Source organism: Mus caroli, chromosome 2, assembly GCF_900094665.2.
Source record: "Mus caroli chromosome 2, CAROLI_EIJ_v1.1, whole genome shotgun sequence".
Classification (NCBI taxonomy): Eukaryota; Metazoa; Chordata; class Mammalia; order Rodentia; family Muridae; genus Mus; species Mus caroli.
In genome coordinates, this window is record NC_034571.1 from 87,781,392 (window position 1) to 87,803,859 (window position 22,468).

At 50.9% G+C, this 22,468-nt stretch overlaps 1 protein-coding gene across 1 annotated transcript in view; it reads left to right on the plus strand.

Moving 5' to 3' along the window:
- Alx4 (ALX homeobox 4) overlaps positions 1 to 21,004 on the plus strand; it is a 35,577-nt gene extending 14,573 nt beyond the window's left edge. The window contains exons 2-4 of the mRNA XM_021157048.1: positions 11,525 to 11,835; positions 18,366 to 18,494; positions 20,300 to 21,004. Coding sequence (XP_021012707.1) covers positions 11,525 to 11,835; positions 18,366 to 18,494; positions 20,300 to 20,629 — 770 coding nt within the window. The 3' untranslated portion in view covers positions 20,630 to 21,004. The remainder of the gene's footprint in view (positions 1 to 11,524; positions 11,836 to 18,365; positions 18,495 to 20,299) is intronic.
- Positions 21,005 to 22,468: the final 1,464 nt, after the last annotated feature.

Consider the following 22,468-nt stretch of genomic DNA (forward strand, 5'->3'; position numbering starts at 1 on the left):
AGAACTTGGATTTTAAGGCCTGGGTTAGGCCCTCATTGGCAGAAGCTGGGACATTTCCAGTCTCTTCAGATAAGCAGCTAATAGGCTAGTTTGAGTCCTAGTTGGATTTTTAGTTCTAAGTTCAAATATCTCCTTGACCTTTTCAACCTGAAGCAGCCAGCCCTTCTTTTTGTGGACACAAAGTAATGTTCACTTAGCTGGAATCTCCTGTGACAACTAGATGGCACTTGTCACCTGTCTGTGCCTTCTATCAGGCTATGGGCCTGTATATGTGTGTGTGTGTGCACATATACAATGTGTGGAAGTTGTTTTTCTTTCCTTTCACTGTACAGGACCAGAGAATTGAACTCGGGTCATTAGACCTGGCAGCAAGCACCTGTACCTACTGTGACATCTTTCTAGCCCAGAAAATGGAAACTCTGATTGATCCAGAGTCTTTTTAAACTCTCAGAGAAGCATGTCCTTTGCCCACAAACTTTGCTACAGGCCTAAATGTCACTGCTGAAGGAAGTGAAGGTTCTGGGTGTGGCCCCTGAAGGGCTGGGAGAGATGGATTCACAAAGAACTGCATGAGGTTTGCTCTGGAGCTGGCCCTCTGCGGGGGACACGGGGACAGGGCATTGGAGGCTGAGGATGCTATGTCGGGGGAGGGGGCTCTCCAGCCCAGGCCCCGTGCTAAGCAGTATAGAATGTGTTCTCTACTGGGATCCTGGATAAGGCCAGCTTCCTACTGGTCCTTATATATAAATTCTCCATAAAAGCATTCCATTTTGCTAAGGGTTCAGACTTAGGGAAAAGCTACCAAATGTGATGGGAAAGCCCAGATGCCTCTCTGCTGATTCCCCACACATGGCAGCTTTGTCATGCCAGCTAAGTTGTCCTCCATCGTCTAGGTCTTATATAAATCAGTAGGCAAGTGCTGATTGGCTGGCAGGTATACAGGGTATGCTGTTATTTTTCCGTGAGCTGATTAAGCTGCCTGTCTGCCTCTTTACTTCTAAGTACTTTGATGTGCAGCTATGAAAGAAGACACAGGTCTATTCTTGAGGTCCCTGAAGTTAGTGACACTGGTCTCACGCACAGGGCAGCCTACTCAGTGCCAGCATGGAGGTGGGCGTGATGGATCCTTCATGAGGCAGCCGAGAGGGGCTGGCCTCCTGCACTTCCCATTCTGTTTCCTGTCTTCCTGGGCCTGGTCCCTGAATGTCTGGTCCTCTCCCACCAGGCATCTGTCCCACTAAGGCACCTGCCCAGCAGGATGCAGTGAAAGCATCCCAGGTCAGGCCACTTTTTAAACAAGCCATTGCCCTCTCTGTCTCAGTTTCTGAAGTTATGGAGTGGGGTGTTTTTACTTGGTGTCTATAAAGAGGGAGTCACCATAGCAGGTCCCAAAGACCATGTAGACTACAAAGCATATTCCCTGTTCTCCACAACGCTCTGCGTTACTTCCTCTTCCTTCTTTGACTCTGAGAGCCCACTCCTCTAAACCAGGAAAGAGCCTCCCCCATGAGAAGAGCACAGAGAATATCCACATCAGGTGGGACTGTGGCTCCTGCCTCTATTTAGCACCCCCAGAAGGAGCTCACAGGCCAGGGGTGGCAGTTCCAAGCCGTAAGGCAATCCACCATCAAGATAAGGCAGTGTACTGAATTGTTCTGTCATAAGACATTCATTTACAAGTGAGTCTGATATTTCCTGCGTACCTACTGTGTGGCAATATAGCCAGAACACAAGGGATACTTAGGGTCCTGCAGAGAGGAAGACAACCTCCAGGGAAAAGCAAAAATAAAAGCCCAGACCTCAGGCCTTTCATTCAGATGCTGTTGATATTAAACAGGTTTCTGTCTGGTGCCTCATTTTGAGACTGGTGTATTGAGCTATAAGATAGAGTCAAGCATTCTTCCAGAAGGGACTGAGACCTGCCTTGTCCATCCCTGTGCCCCTCCCAGATATGGCATGTAGCAGGTACACAGTAGGGCTGAATACCTGCTGAACTGATAGATCCTACCAGGAACTTCTTCAAATCACGTTAAGGGGTGCCCCACTCCCCTCCGCTTTGCCTCAGGCCCAGAAATACTTTATTGGAACTACAGTGCCTCTTAGTGGTAATTGTGTGAAACTGCAGCCTTGCTCTTGGCCTTTGGGAGTTGGACCTACAGTCGTGACACAGAACCAGCACTGAGGGTGAGCAGCTGCCTGGGACCTCTCCCAGGTGTTGGTTGCCCACAGGACTGGCCCCTCCATGTGCCTTTTGTACTTCTAGTGTCATGGGTTCACTGAGAGTTGTAGATCTGAGGAAATATCAGTTGTTAGCCCAGAAGTTTGTTTAGGGCCACCCTTGGTACTTCATACCTGCTTTATAGCTGGTTTCTTTGAGGTCCTTCTTGAAAGGTCTCTTCTACCTCCACGAGGCAACCAGACCCCACAGGCAGTGTGTGCTGAGACAGGGAGTCCAGCCATAGAGAACCCAGGATAGTGTGGTAAGGACAGAAATCCACAGAAATCACACACACACACACACACACACACACAGAGAGAGAGAGAGAGAGAGAGAGAGAGAGAGAGAGAGAGCGGACTGGTACACAGTCACATGGAAAGCAGAGGTTGTTAGTCAAGGGAGTGTGATCTTTAGTTATTCTCCACCTTATTTCTTGAGAGACGGCATCTCTCACTGAACTTGGAGATCACTCATTGGCTAGGCTGTCTGGCCAGCAAACCCTAGAGCTCCTCCTGCCTCCACCTTCCCAGAGCTGAGATCAGAGGCCTGTGCCACAGTGCCTGGCTCCTTGCATGAGTGCTGGGGACTGGACTCAGGGTGCTCTCATATTAAACACGTTCACTGTTGGTATGCACAGTTCCAAGGGGTATCCCACCCTGTGTGAAGCATCTGGATGAGGCCTCTGGGAGCTGGAGGGAGCCTCTGCCGTGGGGTGCGGCATGATGGGTGCCTGTGTCTTAGACACCTCTGGCTGTACTCAAGGACAGAAGCCTATAGACCAAGTCTTATGAGGAAATCTGGACTGGGCTTGCGCATTGGCAGTCAGCCAGCAGTCGTAGAGGCCTTGGCTTGGAGTCCATTAGAGCCCAGTTGGAAGGTCAGCATCACCCCACCATGACAGTACCATCCCCACCATGATGGGAGCTTTTCTCTGAAGCTCTCCTCTCCCATCCCACTCCGTCCAGGCCTCTCATTTCCCATAACCCCACAGCACAGTGTCAGCTCCCTGTCCACACAGGTTTCCCTGGGATTTCCAGTCTCTGATTCAGATCACAGCTTATCCCAAAGAACAAATATTTTAACCCAGCCAGAACAAAACGGGCCAACAACAGGAGAAAGTTAACCCACATCCTCTCATTTCTGCTTCTGGAAAGTTCCCAGCCTTTTCTAAAGACAATCGCCCCATGCTTATTTTCAACCCAAAACTTCATAGAAAGGCGTGTCTTTCCATTTGCCAAAGCCCTATTCTATAACGGGGTTCATTCATTCATTCATCAGGTGTTTACTGAGTGACTAATATGTTCCTAGTGCAATACTAAATAATGGACAGAAGGGGGAAGAAAGACCCCTGCTTTCTAATGGGGAGGGGACAATAGGAATAAAGGGAGATAATCAAATGCACAATAATTCATGTTAAATCACAGCAAAGATGTTACACAGGATATGTGTATGGGCAGAATACCCTTTATATTGACTGCTTTGATTAACCTCCAGTAGACGAGGGCCTGATGAACTTGGTCTCTCATTCACTCCTTAGGTCCATTGTTAATTGCTTCTCTAGGATAAGACCCTGGAAGTGGGACTTTGGGGTGAAGGTCTTTGAACATTGTATGGGGTTCAATCCCATTTTATATTTTCTCTTTAATTAGATTTTTTTCACACCATAAAATAACACCGTGTGAAGTGAAGTTCGGTGTAAATTTGTAGAGTCTTTAATGCATTCCCATACAGATTTATGTACCCATTGACCCCATCACAAAGGTGAAATCATATAGTTCCAGAACAGCCTCACATCAATGAGATCTCTTTGTTGACAAACCTTCCCCCCTAGCCCCACCGTCCCCTGGCCCCTGGTAGCCAACCATCTGCCCTCTGTGCCTCCATTCTTCTCTTTCCCAAGTGCACATGATAACTGGATGAGTCACACTGTGTGCACTCTCAGGCTGGCTCCCTTACATGTGTAGTGTGCTTCCGAGACTCCCCCGTGTTGTGTCGGTGGTTTGTTTCTTTACTAAGTGTAAATCCATCATGTGCTCCTCAGCCTGCTCATCATTTGCCTACTAAAGGACCTTTGTTGTGTTGCTCAGCTCAGCTCTGGGACTGTAACAAAATGCCTGTGGCCATCAATTTAAAAGAAAAAAAAGGGTTCTCACTGCTTTGGAGGTTCTAGCCCAACACCTTTCCTGCGTGCTTATTTATCTCTTGTCAAAATGGGATCTACTTGTCAGAGATGAGCACCATTCTAGGTGCTGAGATGTTAGTCCATTGCGTGGATTCGTTTCACAGTTGGTTGCATTGCTTTGGGTCTGTGATGATGTAGCTCATCATGGAGGAAGCATGATGCAAAGGAAGCTGCATGCAGGAAGGGGGAGGAGAGACATTAGTGTCCTATAATCCTTTACAAGGGTACATCCCCAACGGTCTAAGACCCACCCACACTCCTCCATCAACCCCAACTTCTAAAGCTTCCCTCACCTTCCAGCACTGGCAGTTGCTGGGGTCCAAACCATATGACACAAGCAAGCCTTCAGGGACACTCAGAGCCAAATACAGCAGTAGTGTTTTCTCTCTGGTTTGGGTGTTTGCCCCTCACAGATGGGTCTTCACTTCTTAGGACATGTGCTGAGCTGGAGGCTTGCTGGAGCCAGTACTAGGGTTAGTCTAATCACAAAAGGAACTGCTGACACAGTTGGTGACCACCGTGACCTGTGCCACAGGCTCCTGTTTCTGTGTCTCTGTGTCGGGGAGCCCTGGGATCTTGCCCCGCTTTTCATTTGTGCTCAGTTGTAGTAATGGGGATCTGCCTGTTCCTGGGTTTATTGGCTATCCGTATGTCTCTGTTGAGCTGCCTGTTCAAATACTGTCACTTAAAAAAATTGTGTTATTATGAACTAAACTCCACACCCAATTCAGAGTTCACTATTTCCCATGTGCCTGTGTCCTGGGACCCTCAACCCGTTTAGTTTACCTGTCCCCTTCTCCTCCTCCAGTCTGTGACTCCTCATTAGGGCTCTCTGGCCAGCCAGTGCTCAGAATCAGGTGCCCGAGTCCCCCACTACCCTGAGCGCAGGCTGGCACATCTTTCCCGTCCTGGCTCACTGCCTCTTGAGTGCGGACACACACATGTGTTCCGTGTGCTCTTGCTGACACATTGCCTGGCACTTCTTCCCCCGCGGCATTATTTACCCAGCCGCCCGCTAAGCTGAAGACCTCTGGACAGAGCCCAGGGGCAGATGAAGTGGGTTGAGGATTTATGTGATCAATGGCTAACCTTTAGCCTCCACCCCAGCCCCCCAGGACTGTTTGGACAGCGGTGGGTTTAGTCAGTGCCCTTTAAATAGCATGAAAGGGCCCCGTGCTGGCCTGTTTTGTTTAAGGAGATTACATCGGTGCTGTGCACTTCGCCACAGGGTGTGTGGGGCCAGCTCACCCGGGGAACAGAGCGAGCTGCATGTCCCCCACAAAGCAGATGTTTGGAGGGAAAATAGATGTAATCAAAACCACGGAGGATAAAATTACTCAGGCCCTGTAGCCATACACGCTGTATGCACTGCCTATGCCCAGCCACACACGTACACACACTCTACCCAGGTCCACACTCACCCATCCACACTGACACACAACTCTACACATGTCTGCACACTCACAACCCTTGCCCCAGGTGACTGGAAACATGTTTCCCCACACCCATCCCCAGCTGCAGGCTGGTGCCTGTACCCTGGGGCTCACATCCTCTGACATAGATGGACGCCCTCCAGAAACAATTGCAGTAAAAAAAAAAAGAATGAAAGAGAGGGAGGAGGAAGGGACAATAGGAGGGACGGAAAGGAGGGAGAAAGGAAGGAAAGAAAGAAGGAAGGAGGGAAAGAAGGAAGGAGGGAAAGAAGGAAGGAAGACCTGGGAAATTTCTCAAGAACTTTGGATGGCCCTAGATGTGAGGGTGTGGTGGATAGAGATTAAGGGAAGCAAGGTGGATTTCCCACTTTTTCATTTCAGGAGCTGAGCCCCAATGGCTAACACTGAGTGGGATCAGTTGGTGACAGCTGGTTCCCTGAGGTGGCCTACCCAGAAGTTCTTGCTTCTCACTCCCCACCTGTCAGAAAGGTCTATGGGAATAAAACTGGCTTCAGGTTGTTTTAGAGCCTTTGGCTCACTGAGGGAAGACCTTTCTGGAACAAGTCTTACTCTGGACTGTCACTTATGGGCACTCCTCATCTCCTTTCTCTGGGTAGCCTGGATCTGATTGCTGGGAGTGATGGAGCATCCAAATGAAGGTGGATCTCTGTGGGTTTGAGGCTGGCTTGTTCTACATAATGAATTCTAAGCCATCAGGGGAAGGGTAGTTGGAAAGGGGAAGCTTTAGGTCAGGATAAGGCAGGCTCTACTTGGCTTAGGACACACCCACAAAAGTCTCCTTACATGACCCGGAAAGGAAGACTTTCAGCCAGGGTAAAATCTAGGCAGGGTGTCTGTCCCTGGAGGCTGAGGAAAAGGCAGGCTCGCTGGTGGTGACCTGGATTCAAGCTGGCCTCAGCTGCTGCTCAGCCTACTCCAGCACTGGGGTCCCAGGGTGGTGCAGAAGGACCCCACAGCTGGGCAAACTGGCACCCCTGGAGGCCACATCTCTTGGGCAGTGTCTGACACAGAGACAACTACTCTCTGGTGGGTGATGGATGATGGTTTGGATGAGCAGTTCTTAACCTATGGGTCTTGACCCCTTTGAGGGTCAATCCATCCTTTTACAGGGGTCGCCTATCAGATATCCTGCATATCAGATATTTACATTAGCAATTCATGACAGTAGCAAAATTACAGCTCTGAAGTAGCAAGGAAAATAATTTTATGGTTTTGGGGGTCACCACAACATGAAGACCTGTATTAAAGGGTCACGGCGTTAGGAAGGTGAGAACCATTGGTTTACATGCTGCGCCCCCTCCCACGCCACTGCCGCTGCTCCTGCTTGCTGTGTGAAGAGAAATGTCCCTTAAGGTCCATCCTGGCTTCTTTTCCCCACCCACTTTCCCTCAGTCGCCTCATGTTGTATGAGGCATCAATCTTGGAAAGTGGCGTGTGTGCACTTAGCTCCCCTCGTGTACCTGATTCATTCCTGGTCCCCTCACTGGCTCAGCAACAGCCCCTCTGCAAGTCTGCAGTGAGGCCACAGCACACAGCAGTACAGAGAAGCTTCCTGAAGCGAGTGGAGGGCGGAAGCTTCCTGGGAGGGCAGATGCAGGCACCTGGAAGGCAGGATTTTCTGAGCAGGTGGTAGGAGGCAAGGGCTGCAGGGAATGCAGGACAATGGCCTCCTTTAGACAGGAGCAATCAGACTCTCATTGTGGAGCCAGGGATTCAGACCCTTCTTATTGATGAGGATTGTCAGCACCAGCCAGATTCTCAACTACACCAGGCCTTGCCCAGGCAACTTCCCTAGCCAGCTCCTCTGGAACTTTGGGCTGGCTTCACTCAGGGCCCCACATGCTTCCCTCATCTCTGGATCCTACCTAATCCAAACAGACCCTGACTACTGAGGATCACATAAGGAGTCTAGCAGGAGCCTTTAAGCTAGATAGATGGCATACTTCAGACAGAGGAGCTGTGAACCATGTTCCCTGTAGCTGGGTTGGGGAAGGACCCTGGAGATCTGGACCAGGACCAATAAACCAGATCCCCAGAGGACAAACGTGGGCTTGGCATCAGGGGCCCCAGGTGAAGGGGCCTTATTGACAGATAGCCAGAGTCTCCAACCTTAGGTTTGTCATTCTGAGCTGGTAAGTGTGACTACAGACCTTGGAAGAATTTTCCTTTATTGTCTAGAATAGGAGCCCAGCTTCAGCACTTAAAGGGAAAAAAATTAATAATCAAAATTAGCGTGCTGGCTAGGGTAAAGGTTAATAACTGAACTGTTGTGTATACCTTCTGGGAGACGGAAAAAAATCAGTTTTCTCCAATGGAGTGACACTGAGTCTATCAACCCCTCCGATGTAGGTGACGATCATATAACAGACTCCACAGTGTGTGTGTGTGTGTGTGTGTGTGTGTGTGTGTGTGTGTGTCTGTATATATGTGAGCTTTTATTTGGTTACAATTTGGTGGGTTTTTTTTAAAAGGGGAGTGAATTATTTTGTTTTCTTTGTTGTATTAAGTTTTTTATTTTTATTTTATTTTATTTTTTTAAAGAACATAAAGTCGGGTGGGTAGGGATGGGGAGACAATGTGGAAGGACTTGGGGGAGGGCTGGAATATGATCAAAATATATTTAAAGTTAAAATTGTTTTAAATAATTAAAATAAAAAAATTAATAATTAAATTTTTTTTTAAAAAAAGACCATCAGACTGGAGGGATGGCTCACTGGTTAAGACTACTTGATGCTCTTGCAGAGGACCTGGGTTTGACTCTCGGCACCCACATGACAGCTCACAACCATCCATAGCTCCTGGCATTCATGTGGTGCACATTCATACATAAGTAATAAATGTTTAAAACATTGGCATTGAGGGTTGAGGAGAGAGATGACTGGGTTAGTAAAGTGCCTGTCACATACACAAGTGTGAGGGTAGAACAGCAGCTGGGCGTGGTGGGATGTGCTCCGAATCCCAGCACTGAGGAGGTGAAGCCCGGCGGATCCCTGGAGCTCTCTGCCCAGCCAGAGAAGAGTGGAACAGAAAGTCCCAGACCAACGAAACACCCTGTGCCCAAGAACTTGGTAGATGGCTCCTGGGAACAGCATTTGAGGTTGCCCTCCAGCCTCTGCTGTGCACACAGGTACACACACACACACACACACACACACACTCCTTCTGGGGCTCTGATCTCAGTACACACCTTGCTATGTCCCCATCTCCCATTCAATTGTCCCAGTGGGTGGTTAGGTGTGGGCAGGGGTACACCCTTACTTCTTTCTCATCAGAAGACTGTGAACTCTGCCATCCTTTCCTGCTGGGCCAAGAACGAGCTCCAAACTGGGAGTGTCTTGGAGTTCATCTTAGTCCCTTGTCCTCAGGGGCAGGACATATAGGTGCTGAGAGGGCCTGGATTTCTTCTCCTGGAAACAGGTCCTATACCCTGGTAGGGTAATCCCAGGAGCAGGAGACTGTTCTGTGGATAATTAGGGCATATTCTTTTTTTTTTCTCTAGCTTTTTTCTTCTCAGTTTAAATGAGTAGCTAGGGTTAGTCCTTCCAAGCCTGGTTTCTATGTAGCTGACCTCAACTGGCCCTCATTCTCATGGGAGATCCCAAGCTCCAGGCTGGATGCCCAAAGACAATACCGGTGTTCATGGGGCAAGGATGAGCCTGGGGAACAGGGCTAGGCCAGGAGGGGTGGCGGCTGCCTTCCCTGGCCTGGCTGCCAGGAAGTTGCACAAGAGGAATGCTTATTTTGGGTGAGATGGGTGGGATTTCTTTTCTTAAAAAAGGAGAGAGAGAGAGAGAGAGAGAGAGAGAGAGAGAGAGAGAGAGAGAGAGAGAGAGAGAGAGAAAACCAAAACATAAAACGTATTTGTCTGCCAGGAAGATAAATATCTTTGCTGGAAGCTCTTGGTCCTGCTGCCAACTGCAATTCACACAAAGCTGTCACCAAAACTGCGCTTGCTGCTAGCCGCTTAAGTTGGCCTCACATGGCTGTCATTTGTAACACCACTGATTTGGTCAGACACCCTCATAGATGCTAGAAGTGGAGCAGCGTCCAGGCCTGCTCTGGGCACCCTCTCCTCCCTTTCCTCAGTGCCAGAGTTGGAAGGAGACTGACAGGGGCAGAAAGTCTTTCCCTCACCCTCCCTAATGCTCACAGGGAGGCTGGGAAACTTGAAACATCAACCCCCAACCCCCAGTCTGAATGGCATCAGAGAATCCAGGTTAGAGGCATCATCCTGATCCAAAATGCAAGTCTCATGGAACTGTTTCCAGAAGAGGAAACAGAGGGCCAGAGTGGCTCATACTTACACTCACCACACATGCTTGTTGTGAATGGACGGAGCTTGTACGTATTCAAGGATTGTCCACATCTTATTAACAGTTCTCTCACTGAATCTATCTCTTTCTTTGCAAGTCTCAAATAAAGAATATGGCCAAGACATGCCTTGTTTCCCATCCCATGGTGTTTGTATATATGTGCCTGAACCCCAGGGACTTTTCTCATGGAGGACTTGTCCATCCTGAGTCACCCTCCTCTAGTGCTGGCAGGGCCTGAAAGCCTGCAAGGCCACACCAGAAGCAGGGGTCACTAATGGTTGAAGGCTACACACCCAGCTGGCTGACTGCCTCTCCCTTTCTCACAACCCATGAGAAATATCCCATGGATCTCTTCATTCATCTCAAAAGTATAGAGGGGGGAAACTGAGCCGCAAAGGGTTCGTTGCAAAGTGGAGCTGTAAAGCCAGAGGTGTGGCACAGAAACCCTGGTGCCTGGCACTGGAGCCCAAGACTCTGAGGCCCCTGATATCGTGAGGCAAGTGTGTATGCTCAGATGGATGGGTGAGCCAGGAGCTCCTACCCTCCTACCCAGGTCTCCACCTCCACACTTGTGATCCGCATGGCTTGGCTTGGGTCCTTGTAACTTTGAGTTTCCAGGAATCTACCATGGGAGCCCCATTGTGTCAGCAGTGAGCAGTCAGGGCCTGGGCTGTGAGCTGTGTTTCTGATGATTCTCTGTGGCTGCAAAGAGGGCATCCTCAGGAGTGAGGGCCTCCCAGCTGTGGTAGACACTGGCAGCTGCTATGAAAGGGATCCCAGCAAAGACCCATATCTCAGTGAACCCCACCTGCTAAAGGCCCCTCTGCAGACAGTGTTACCAGTGGAGTGTGGGGTGTGGGGTAGGTCTCATCACTAAAGCCTGAGACTGTCTCCAAGGCTTCTCTGTGGGACTCCATGAAGGCAAAGCTATATGTCAAAATGCTGTCCTTTCTCTTTCCCACCAAGTCCACTGTGGCTGAAAGAGTTCTCTTCTACCCAAGGAAGCCTCTGTATTGTGACAGATAGCCATTGGTTCCATGTCCAAAGAAAGGTTGTCTCCTTTGATCCCCTGTAGGGGAGGAATCTCATAACCAGAGAGTAGCAAGAAAGCCACCAACGTCAGACTGGCCAACCTAGAGCTACATGACATTGGTTCCAGAAGAGACCATTCTAGGATGATGCCACAGAGGGTTGAGGGAGGGGACGGACTTGTCCAAAGTCACCCAGCATGTTGATGAAAAGCCAGAGTATGGACCTTGAGTCTCTTGGCCTGGCACTCAGTGTGCCTCTGGAAGGTAAAATGTCCTCTCACTCCCTTCCCAGATTCAAGTTTCTAACTTTCTTTTCTCTTCCTCAGCCAAAGAGAGCAACCTGGGTGAGCCAGAGTTGCCTCCTGACTCTGAACCCGTGGGCATGGACAACAGCTACCTCAGTGTGAAGGAGACAGGGGCCAAGGGGCCCCAGGACCGGGCCAGCGCTGAAATACCAAGCCCCCTGGAAAAGACCGATTCTGAGAGTAACAAAGGCAAGAAGCGGCGGAACCGAACCACCTTCACTAGCTACCAGCTGGAAGAGCTGGAGAAAGTCTTCCAGAAGACACACTACCCTGATGTGTACGCACGGGAGCAGCTGGCTATGAGGACCGACCTCACCGAGGCCCGTGTGCAGGTCAGCCATGACAGGGTCAATACAATGACCTATCATCATCAACATCCAAACGCAATTTAACCCAACTCAGCACAGAATAGCCCAGCACAGTCCAGTCTAGCCAACTGAGCACAGTGCAACCTACCATAGACAGCCTAGTTCAGCCCCAGGACAGCACAACTCAATGTACCATGGCCCAGTTACTACACAGCACAACCCAGTGCCGAGCAGCACAGACTAGTACAACCCACCTCAAAATGGTACAACTTGCTATACACAGTTCTATTCCACCCAGTGCCAAACAACACTGCTCAATACAACACAGCCCAGACAGAGCCAACTCAACATGGTGCAATTCAGCACACAGTGTAGCTCACCCAGTGCAGCCCAACCCAACAACACAATAGAATCCACTATAGTCCAACAGGATCCAGCTCAACAATATAATAACCCAACACAACCAAGTCAGCATAACTCACCCCACACGGCTCAGTTAAACTCAGTACAACCCAACCCAATGCAACACAGCACAACATAACACAGTAAGAAAACAACCCAGCACATTTGTACAGCTCACCTCAACCTGGCACAATGTGGCACAAGCCAATATAATACAGCCCAGCAGAGCCCAGCATGCCTAACACAGACTAGTACAACAGTGTGAATACACACACAATACACAGCTCAGTCCAACCCTGTACAACCCAACTCTTTCGAACCCAGTGTTAGCCAACCCAACCCAATACAACCCATCTCTCCACAGTACAACTCATTCAAATTAGCACAAATAGTGCAACCCAACTCAACACACCCAGCTCAGTCCAACCCAGTGCAGCACCAATTGAGCCCAATGCAACTGTCCCCAAAACAAACTCAGCACAATTCACCACACACAGTTCCATTCAGCCCAAACCAACCGAACAGAACTCAGCATGCCAACTCGGTGCTGATCAATACAGCTCCACTCAGCTAAACGCCACACAATACCATGTAGCCTATTATATAATCAACAGGACCAAAGCAAGTCACTCTCTTCTACTTCTTCTGCTTCCTCTTGTGGAAGACTTTATGACTGGTCACATCCTCTTGCCCCTGAAATGAGAAATCGGTGATTATTCACTTTGTTGTTTTTGAGACAGGGTCTCATGTTGCTCAGACTGGCCTCCGTCTTGCTGTGTAGCCACACTGGCCTTGAACTACTGGCCCTCGTATCTTGCCTTCCATGCCCTGGGATTACAGGTTTGGGTCACACCCAGCACACACAACAAAGGCAGTGAATATATGCGGTTCAGTGGCCCTGCTTTCTCAGAGGGTGACCCCCTGTAGGAAATCATAGAAATGAAAGAACCCAATATGCCAACACACATATGAGTTCTAGCTTCAGTTTAGTATGAAATCAACACCATAGTCAGATTGCTTTTGTACTCAAAGCACAGCAAGAATGGTGCGTGTGAGTTCTGTGCAAGCAGAAGTCTGATACATATGAACACAGAAGGCTTCTTTTCTGTTTTTAAACATGTATGCATGTGTGTGTGTGTTATGTGTGCATGTTCGTGCATGTTTACAAGCGAGGGAAGATGCATGTACAAGTGTGTGTGTGTGTGTGTGTGTGTGTGTGTGTGTGCATGAGTGTGCAGACCAGAGATGGACATTAGATGTCTTTCTCAATTGTTCCTGATCTTAGTTTTTAGACAGGATCTTTCTCTGAACCCCAAGCTTGCCAATTTGGCTAAACTAGGTAACCATTGAGCCTCCTCTCTGCCCCACTTGCCAATGCTGGGGTTACAGGTACACACCACCACACCTGGCTTTTCAGTGGGTTCTAGGGATATGAATTCAGGGCCTCTTGCTTCCATGGTGAGTACTTTACAGACTGAACCATCTCCACAGTCCCAAGACAATCTTTCTTTTTAATGAGCACAGCACTGTGGCCTGGGCCTCAGAGGGTCAGAACAGAAAGTGCTGTGGTCCGGGACAGACTTGTGGACACTGTAGCTTTTATTCTACTGATGCCTCTGACATCATTTGAGTGACCATCAGCGTCACTAAGTCCTGTTTAACACATGGAGGCATCTGCCATTTAGCTTGGTCACATAGAGAATACCACAAAACCTGTAGCCCCTGGACACCATAGCTGCTGGTGCGTGCTGCAGTCTTGTGACTTAATGCAGACTGGCAGAGCAGCTGGGCTTCACTGCCATGCCAGAGCCATCCGGTGCCCCACAAGACCTCACCTACCTGAGATTCACGCTCCCAGAGGAGCTCCAGCTTCAGCCCAGAATTGGGGGCAGAACAGAAGGCAGAGAAGGGGGCAGCTGGATGCCAGTCCACAGTAGCAGTAGGCAGGTGGCATATTGAGGCAGGGTAAACGTGTTTGCTTTCTGCTTGTATGTGTGCACCTGTGTGCATGTGAGCACTGCATGCATACTTCTCAAATGGACGTGTGCGTCTAGAGCACATCTAGTTCGGGGATCACAGCAGGAAACAGAGAACGATACAGACCACCTGTTTCTGGGTCACTGCTATACAGTCAGACAAGTGCTTTGTTGATGCACAGAGACATACCCAGGCCTGCTTCCAAGGCCTACTTTCTCATTGTTGAGAAAATTTACGACTAGAGAATTATTATTATTATTTAGTTTAAGGTCAGAAACTGTTTCAAGAAATAGGATGTCTAGGTTAAAATCAATAAATAAAGTAAAAACCCACCAGGGTTAGGTTCCTTGTTGTTTAAACTCAGCCTTGAGCTTCCTGTCAGCCAGGGTAGAAAGGGAAACCCTAATGTGTCTCCTATCTTCCTATTGAATAGGAAGGCTATAGGATTACTGAATGGTAGTTCAGAAAAGACCACACCATATTTTGATGAGGAAGGAAGACCCAGATTTGGGCAGTGATTGCCCAGAGTTAACCAGGATGCAGAAGCAGTTCTGAGCCTGGACTCCAGGACGTCCCAGCTCGGGGCCAGTGCTCTTCGACGAGCTTGCTGTTCTCGGGCGCATGCCAGATTGTTCTTCGACTTTTCTCTGTACAAAGGCAGCAGGATGGGTGGGATCTCCATGTGCGTCAAACCTCTGGGTTGAGCTCTGAGCCTGGCAGTGCCCTGGGGCCCGGTGCGGGGAGTGCAGGGGTGTACTAGAACCGCCTTGCTTGCCTCTGTGGAGTTTGCTCAGGACCCACACTCCGCTGGCTGGTGGCAAGCCAGGTGCCTGGTGTACCGTGATGGCAGGAACAGGAAGGGGCTGGGGGGCGGTCCCAAGATGGTCCTTCATGGGAAACAGCCTGGGGTCTGGCCCTGCTCCAGGGGGCTTCAGGGCCTCTCTCTGCTGTCTGGGATTCCAATCTCCACAGCTGGTGTCTGAAGACAATGAGACTGAAACCTCCCCGCCCTGGGCCACCCCACCCTGGCCCCAGATGGGCTGCGGTTAGAGAGGCCTCCTCCAAGACAGTTGGTTCCTTGAATGGCCTGGTCCTCCAGAGAGGCCTGTGCTGAGTGGGCCAGGCCCGGGTGGGCTGGGAACGGGGTGGTCCTGGCTGCGACACTCCAGAATAGAGGCACAGCGGGGACTTTGGTGAGCTCTCCTCCCGGGGGCTTATAGAGGCAAGCCTGTGGTTGCACGACCCTGAGACACAGAGGCACAGCTGGGGGTCAGAGATGGGAGGACACACCAAGTCTCTGCACTGAAACACTTATGGGAGCACGAGGGAGGCACCAGGTACCACGGTACTTCCTAGAGGATAGGAGGACATTAAAGGCAGTCAGGTTAAAAGCTTCAGCCAACTTGGGGACAGAAAAGACAGAATTTGGTCTCAGGCCTCAGACACAGAGCAAAAAGACAGGGACAAAGGACCACCTGGAGAAGGAGGTCCCTAGTAGGCCAGACCCAGTGATCTGCTACCACAGTGGGGACCTCGGTGAGCTCATATTCTGGGGGCTTATAGAGATGGCCCCGAGAATTCATCAAATGAATCTCACCATCACCCTTCTCCACTCCCTCCCCCAAACCATGCTCTTGGCTACCCGGACCCACACCTCCCTGAAGTACCATATCCCATCCCTCACCCCACTCCTTCCCTCATTTCCAGGTCTCTTTGCCTGACACCAACTTAAGCTCTGGAGCCCTCTCAGGCATCCCTGGGTCCTCAGTTTCCCCACGCTCAGTGATAGCATACACCTCTTCAACGCCACCACAAAAGACACCACAGACACAGAGCCTTAGCAGCGGCAGCAGCTCCTCTTGTCTCTGCCCCCCCACAAGAGAGGAAGGAGTGAGGCTGTATATTTTGATGCCTCTAGCACTCCCCCCCCTCCAGAAAACCCTGGGAGGCTGAGGATGGAGCGGAAGGCTGAGCTCAGTCTGCAGGAAATTAAACATGAAATGAAAACAAGCTCTTCTGATTGATTCCTCCAGCCCGCCCCAGCCCCCACTACAGGCTCTGATAAAGGGGGATCCCATTTCACCATGCAGAAGAGCCCCCATGTCTTGCATTCTCCCAGTGGGCATCCTGGGCCTTCACCCCAGGACAACTCAGAGGAAAAGTACCCCTCCCCCAGGCTTGGGGGCAGGGGCTGAAGACCCTGAGCCTTGAAGAGAGCTGGTCTCCAGGGAGGTGTGTGTGTATGTGTGTGTGTGTGTGTGTGTGTGTGTGTGTGTGTGTGTGTGCGTGCACACACACACATGCACATGACCAGATAGATACCTTTGTGTGTAAATGTGTATATGGGTCAGATGGAAATACACCTACTTTCCCTACCCGACTCTAGTGAGGCACACAGAGCCCAGATTTTGACCACTTTTCTTCATCAAGAGCATGAGGTCAGGAGGAGTCATAAACAAACAGCCCAACTGTTCTAGAAACTTCATGCTGTGTTCCCATCTGCTGTCTCCACTTCTACTCTGATGTCAGCCCAGACTTCAACCCCATCCTAAGGATGTGGAACTTGAGGCTTTTGGCAGTTCATGCACTGCCACAGGCCCATTTTTAAAAAGATGCTCGAGAAGCTCCCCCGCGCCAGAGCCTCCAGGGAAGGCCCATACTTTCTCTCTCTGCCATGGCTCTTGAGGAGTCTGGGTGTTCTCAGGCAGGATGGTGGAGAGGCTGCTCCGGCCTCCATCACAGAAGCATAGCTGACTGCCATAACTAGAGGAGCTCCTGCCCTACCCTGTTACTGTCTTTCTCACAGTCTAGGCCCCACACAGCAGCCCAGGTACAGATCGCAGGGGCACAGATCCGTCCGGTCTTTGCCATGGCAATAGGACACTGTTATCAACTAAGTTCACAGGTGTGGACCATGTGACCAAGTTACAAAGTCAATATATTTTTAAAAAGTGTTTTAAGCAAGTTTACACTTTTGTGTTGGGCTGTGTTCCTAGCCATCCTGTGGTGCATGTGGCCTGCAGGTGACAGACTGAGTGCGCATTGCTGAGTGATGGCCTGTGTACATCTGAATCTACAGAGCCGGCTGGAAGACAGAGAGAAAGCTGTCGGCATGGTCCTCTAGGGAGCACCTGGTCTGCTCTTCCCACTGCCTTTCCTCTTCACCCTCAATGACTGCATTCTCCTCTCTATCCAGAACCAGTTCAGTTTCCTGGGGTAGCAGCCTGCCCTTGCCCTTCTCCTCGTGTCTTGGGAAGGTTCTCAGCCACCCACCAGAGATTCCACCCTTACACTGACTCTGAGACCTCTCTCCTGGCTCAGTGTTTGGTCAAGCCAATGGCCTAGCACCTATACTTCAGTGACAAGTACCACTTGAGCAGCATCAGTCAGTCTGAATAAGATTTTCCAACAGCCACCCCTCCTGACACCACACTAAGGGCAAACCCGCAGCTGGTGTACGCAGCCCTCCACAGTCTAGCTCCTGCTTCCACAATCCTTTCCTGACGACTGTTGCTTCAGAGGGTCTCACTCTCCATAAAACAAGGGAAGGACTTCTGAGCTGAGTTTTGGTTTCTCTCAAAAGGATTCTGGGAGCGTGTACTCTGGACTTGTATCTGTAAATATGTCCTAGAGAGTCACAAGGCTTCAGGATTGTATGTGATTGGCTAAGGGAAGAAATTTCTAGAAAAGGTCTTCATAGCTTGTTGGGATTCTTCCTGGGGTCTGTGACCCTCTACAGATTGCATATAGTGCCAGGAAGACCGATGAGCAATGGTTTGTGACCATTCTCTCTGTTTTCTTGTCTCTCTCTCTCTCTCTCTCTCTCTCTGTGTGTGTGTGTGTGTGTGTGTGTGTGTGTGTGTGTGTGTGTGTGTTTATGTGTGTGTGCACGCATGCGTAATACTTGCCTGTTTTGCTGTCTGAAGCTTACACAGTTAGGCACCAAATCACACTTATGGACTGGAGTATTGGCAGCCTTCCCAACTCTGACAATTCTACATAGTTAGCTCTCATCCCAAAGAGCAAAAGGTGCAGATTGACTCTTTCTCTGTGCCCCCAACACACACACACACACATACACACACACAACTCACTGGTGGTGTCACTGCAGGAGCAGTGTTCCCTGTCTGAGAGCAATGCCTAACCCCTGTGACCACCACTGCTTTGTCCTGTAGGTTTGGTTCCAGAATCGGAGGGCCAAGTGGCGAAAGAGGGAGCGCTTTGGGCAGATGCAGCAGGTCCGGACCCACTTCTCCACGGCCTATGAGTTGCCCCTCCTCACCCGGGCTGAGAACTATGCCCAGGTATGTCTCCTTGCCCATTTTGTCCCCTCTGACCCTAGACCTGAGATGATGCAGGGGAGGAGGAGGACTAGGCTCACAGAAGCCAGGTGTGTGCTTGTTTGTCCCTGACTGTGGGAGACCTAGAATGCTGGGACAGTGTTGTCCTCTGCTGTGGTAAGCATCTGGCAGACAGAAGGCTGGGAGCTTCCAGGGTGTCGGCTGTCCCTCAGAGCACCCAAAGGAAGGATGTGCTGAGATAGCAAGGACTTGTAGCCAGGCTGATATACACATGAGCCCCAGACAAAGGGCTCAAAGTCTTAGAGCCTTGCTTTCTTTGTGTGTGTCTCCAGCTCTTAAGGCTCAGCTTCTTTGTGTGTGAACTGGACATGATGTAAGCCTCCACTTAAGCTCTTCTATAATATTGTTGTAGGGTCTAGGGTCATAGTCCCTGGAAGGCAGCTACATGGGCTTGACAGTCAGGTATCTGCCTGCTGTCTCCTTTCCTTTTTCCAGCAACTTCCCTCCTGTCCATCAGTGAGGGCAAGGAGCGTTGTGAGTGATGTCAGGCACCCAGGGCACCTGGAGAGATGTGCTCTTGTCTGAGCGTGCATCCCTCGCACCTCTCTCATGATCTACCTCTGCTTAAGTGTCCTCTAAGTCTTGAGCCTTTCCAGCTGCCAGTCCCACCAGTGCGCATGGCTGCTATGCTATCAAACAGCCCTGCTCATCCCACCCCTGACCCCGGGCAGGGCAGCTCTGTACCTCCTCCACCTCTCCCAGGATTTGAGGGTCAGAGGGTCAGACCTTGCTGTGAACCTGAGGAATGAGGGGTGTCTACTTCATCAGCTTCACCTCTAGTCACATTCTTTAATGCCTGACTTCCCCTCTCCCTCTGTCTTCCCAGGGCCAACCAGTTCTCACTCTTTGCCCTTGATGGCTGCCATGTGAGCTCAGAGCTACAGGGAGGAAACCAGCAAGAGACATTGGCCGGTCTCTCCCACCTGCCCCACAGACTCGGGTCTAGATCATTTAAGAAGGGGTGGTGATCACATTGTTTCCACTCTGGGGCATGCTGGGGCCAGGAATAGCACAGGGTCAGTCTGCAGATAATTCTTGGGAGTGTTACAAGTTCCTGTGGCCTTTAGGACCTGGTCAGTGCCCATCTAGTGGTTCTCAAGGCCTCCTTGAGCTCTTGCCACCTTAGGGGTAGGCAGGCTGGGAGAATCCTGTCTGAAACAACTGAGAGTCTAGAGTGTATAGATGAGAGGACCAAGTCCTTTCTTCAAAGGGGACTAGGCACCCCAGATTCTCCTCCTTGGAGATGCTTAGAGAGCAGAGGATACTGAGGCCAGATGTGGGAGCTGGGAAGAGAAAAAGAATAACTGTGGAAGAGAAGATGTGTAACTGAACCCCACCTCAGGGCTGGGGCCACTTTTTCACTGCTGAACTAATTGGGTTCTGCCAAGGGTTTTATCTTGGAGCCTTAGCCTGCTCCCCACACTGATCCCCACATTACTCCAACTTGCAAGCCCAGAGCCTGTGTCCCCCCACAAGATGCTCTCAGGTTAATCCAGAGCAGTGTGTTGCCTGGACCCCAAGGCAGTTCGAAACACAATCCTTGCTACTGAATATCAGGTGTGGATCTATCCTGGAAATTGAAATTCTAAAATGTAAATTCACCTCCAATGGTCCCTGGGCATCCTTAATGTTAGACACCTAAGTGTGGTTTTGTTGTAATGTGGGGCAGCTGGAAAGGGGGGAGAGCCCCTTCTATACCACTGCCCTCCCAGCTGGCCTATGACATCTCTTCCCTTCACTGTCCCCAGATTCAGAACCCGTCCTGGATTGGCAACAATGGGGCTGCCTCGCCAGTGCCAGCCTGTGTGGTCCCCTGTGACCCGGTACCAGCCTGTATGTCCCCTCATGCTCACCCTCCTGGCTCCGGGGCCAGCAGCGTCTCCGACTTCTTGAGTGTCTCTGGAGCTGGCAGTCACGTGGGCCAGACACACATGGGCAGCCTGTTTGGAGCAGCTGGCATCAGTCCGGGCCTCAATGGCTACGAGATGAACGGCGAGCCAGACCGCAAGACCTCAAGCATCGCTGCCTTGCGCATGAAGGCCAAGGAGCACAGTGCAGCCATCTCTTGGGCCACATGACAGAACCCCTCCTGCCACTCCTGATGTCATCCCCCTCCCTGGGGCCCTGGCCATGTCCCTGCTTTCCAGGCCCCCAGCTTCCCACTTGACTCTCCTCTTAGGAACCCGGCCTGGCCCAGGGGCCTGGCCCTCAGCACTTTCAGCCACCCCAAGTCTGAGGCCCCAGGGACTGCTGGGAGGGAGGGGGCGACGGTAGGCTCTTGTCCCTCCCTGGCTCTGAGGTCATGACCCCTGCTCCCTGCCAAAGGCAGTGGAGAGAGGCAGGCGGCTCTGTGCGTATCTTTGCATCATGTAAGGTGAGGCCCTGTCTTTCTTCGTGTTCTTCCACCCCTTCCGTTTGACTTGAGTCAAAGTCAGGCCCCCTTCCAGATCTACCGGCTTCAACAGTCCAGCCTTGCCTAACCTTCCTTTTTCCTTTGGGGTATCCTGGTCGCTGGGCCTGTGGCTGTGTGTCTTAGTACCAAGCTTCCGTGCAGGGTCAGCTCCTGATCCCTTTTGTTCCTTGAAAACATAGAACCCCACCTTCCGTATCGAAGGCATCTGGTCATCCACTCATCCCATGGGCCCTGTGACTGCCCTTCACTGTCCCCTGTGATGGATGTGCCTGGAAGATGTGGGAGATGAGAGGAGGGGTCAGAGCTGAAGGACTCTGCTGCTGTCCACCCATAAGCCCCATGGGGACGTGGGCCAGCCTTTGCTCCTGCAGGTGGTATTGGTTGACACTGTGAAGGTGATGTGCCAGGTGTGAAGGGAGGCAAGAACATAGTTTTTTTTTTCTCCCATTATTACCACCACACATGGACACTGGGAGCCAGAGAAGCTCTCAGAATGATGACTATGGGGATGATCCAGCAGGCTGAACCTGGTGTCTTCCGTGGCGGAGAGGTCCTTTGGTCCGCACTGGCGCCTCCTCAGGGCACCTCTGGGAGGAGTTGAGATGTTTATCCTCTCCCTCCTGGTCACTCACTGGGGCTTGCTGGGCTGGAAGAATTCACACCTTGGAAGACATAAGCTAGAGCACAGGGCTGCCTGCAGCTGAAGGAATCAGGGGCGGAGGACACGTGACCAGCTCAGCAGCCTCCTGCTAGGGTGGTCTTTCTATGCTCAGACTAACCATGTCCACCCACCACCTCACCACAGCATCTCATCTGTTGAAGCTTTCCGTGCAGGGTAGGTGGAGACTGGTGCCCCTCTAGGCTAAAAGGAGAACCGCTTTTCAGTTACCCTACACACTCTCTTAGAGATCCTATCCTTACTTCTCCCCCAGGGGCCATGATCTCTGCCTCAGCTGGCCTCAGGAAAGGCTCCCATCAGACCCCACCAGGTCCACTCTCCATGGCGGGAAGTCCTCCTGAAGCCAGTCCCCTATCTGAAGGAAGGAGCTCCCTGTCTACCTGACTTGACCTGGAGCTAGGAACTAGGACTTGAAGTGGCCCCGGCCCTCACCTGAGCACAGAACCACCCTTGAGGTAGGTCCCTCAAGCAGGTGGCCTTTTCCCTAGGACTCACTCTTGCCTTTTCTACCTTCTGCCTTGACTATTGTCCATCAGGTGGGCTTGGCTCACTAGGCCCAGGGTTCAGCTCTCCGGATGGCCTCTCAAGTTGGGCTGAGCATGAGGACCCCTGCCTTGGATCTGACCTAGGTCTCAGTGGGTAAGAGGAAAGCATGACTTCCCGCTGTGTGTCCTCATCTGCTCTGGAATGCAGACAGACTGAACCCTCCATAGAATGCAGACTCTGGGCTGGGTCTGCCACTCCTAGCAAGAGTCAGACCTCTTCAGAAATTTTAGTTCTCGAAAAGATCTAAGGGACACAAAGAAGGTCTTGGGTACTGAATTC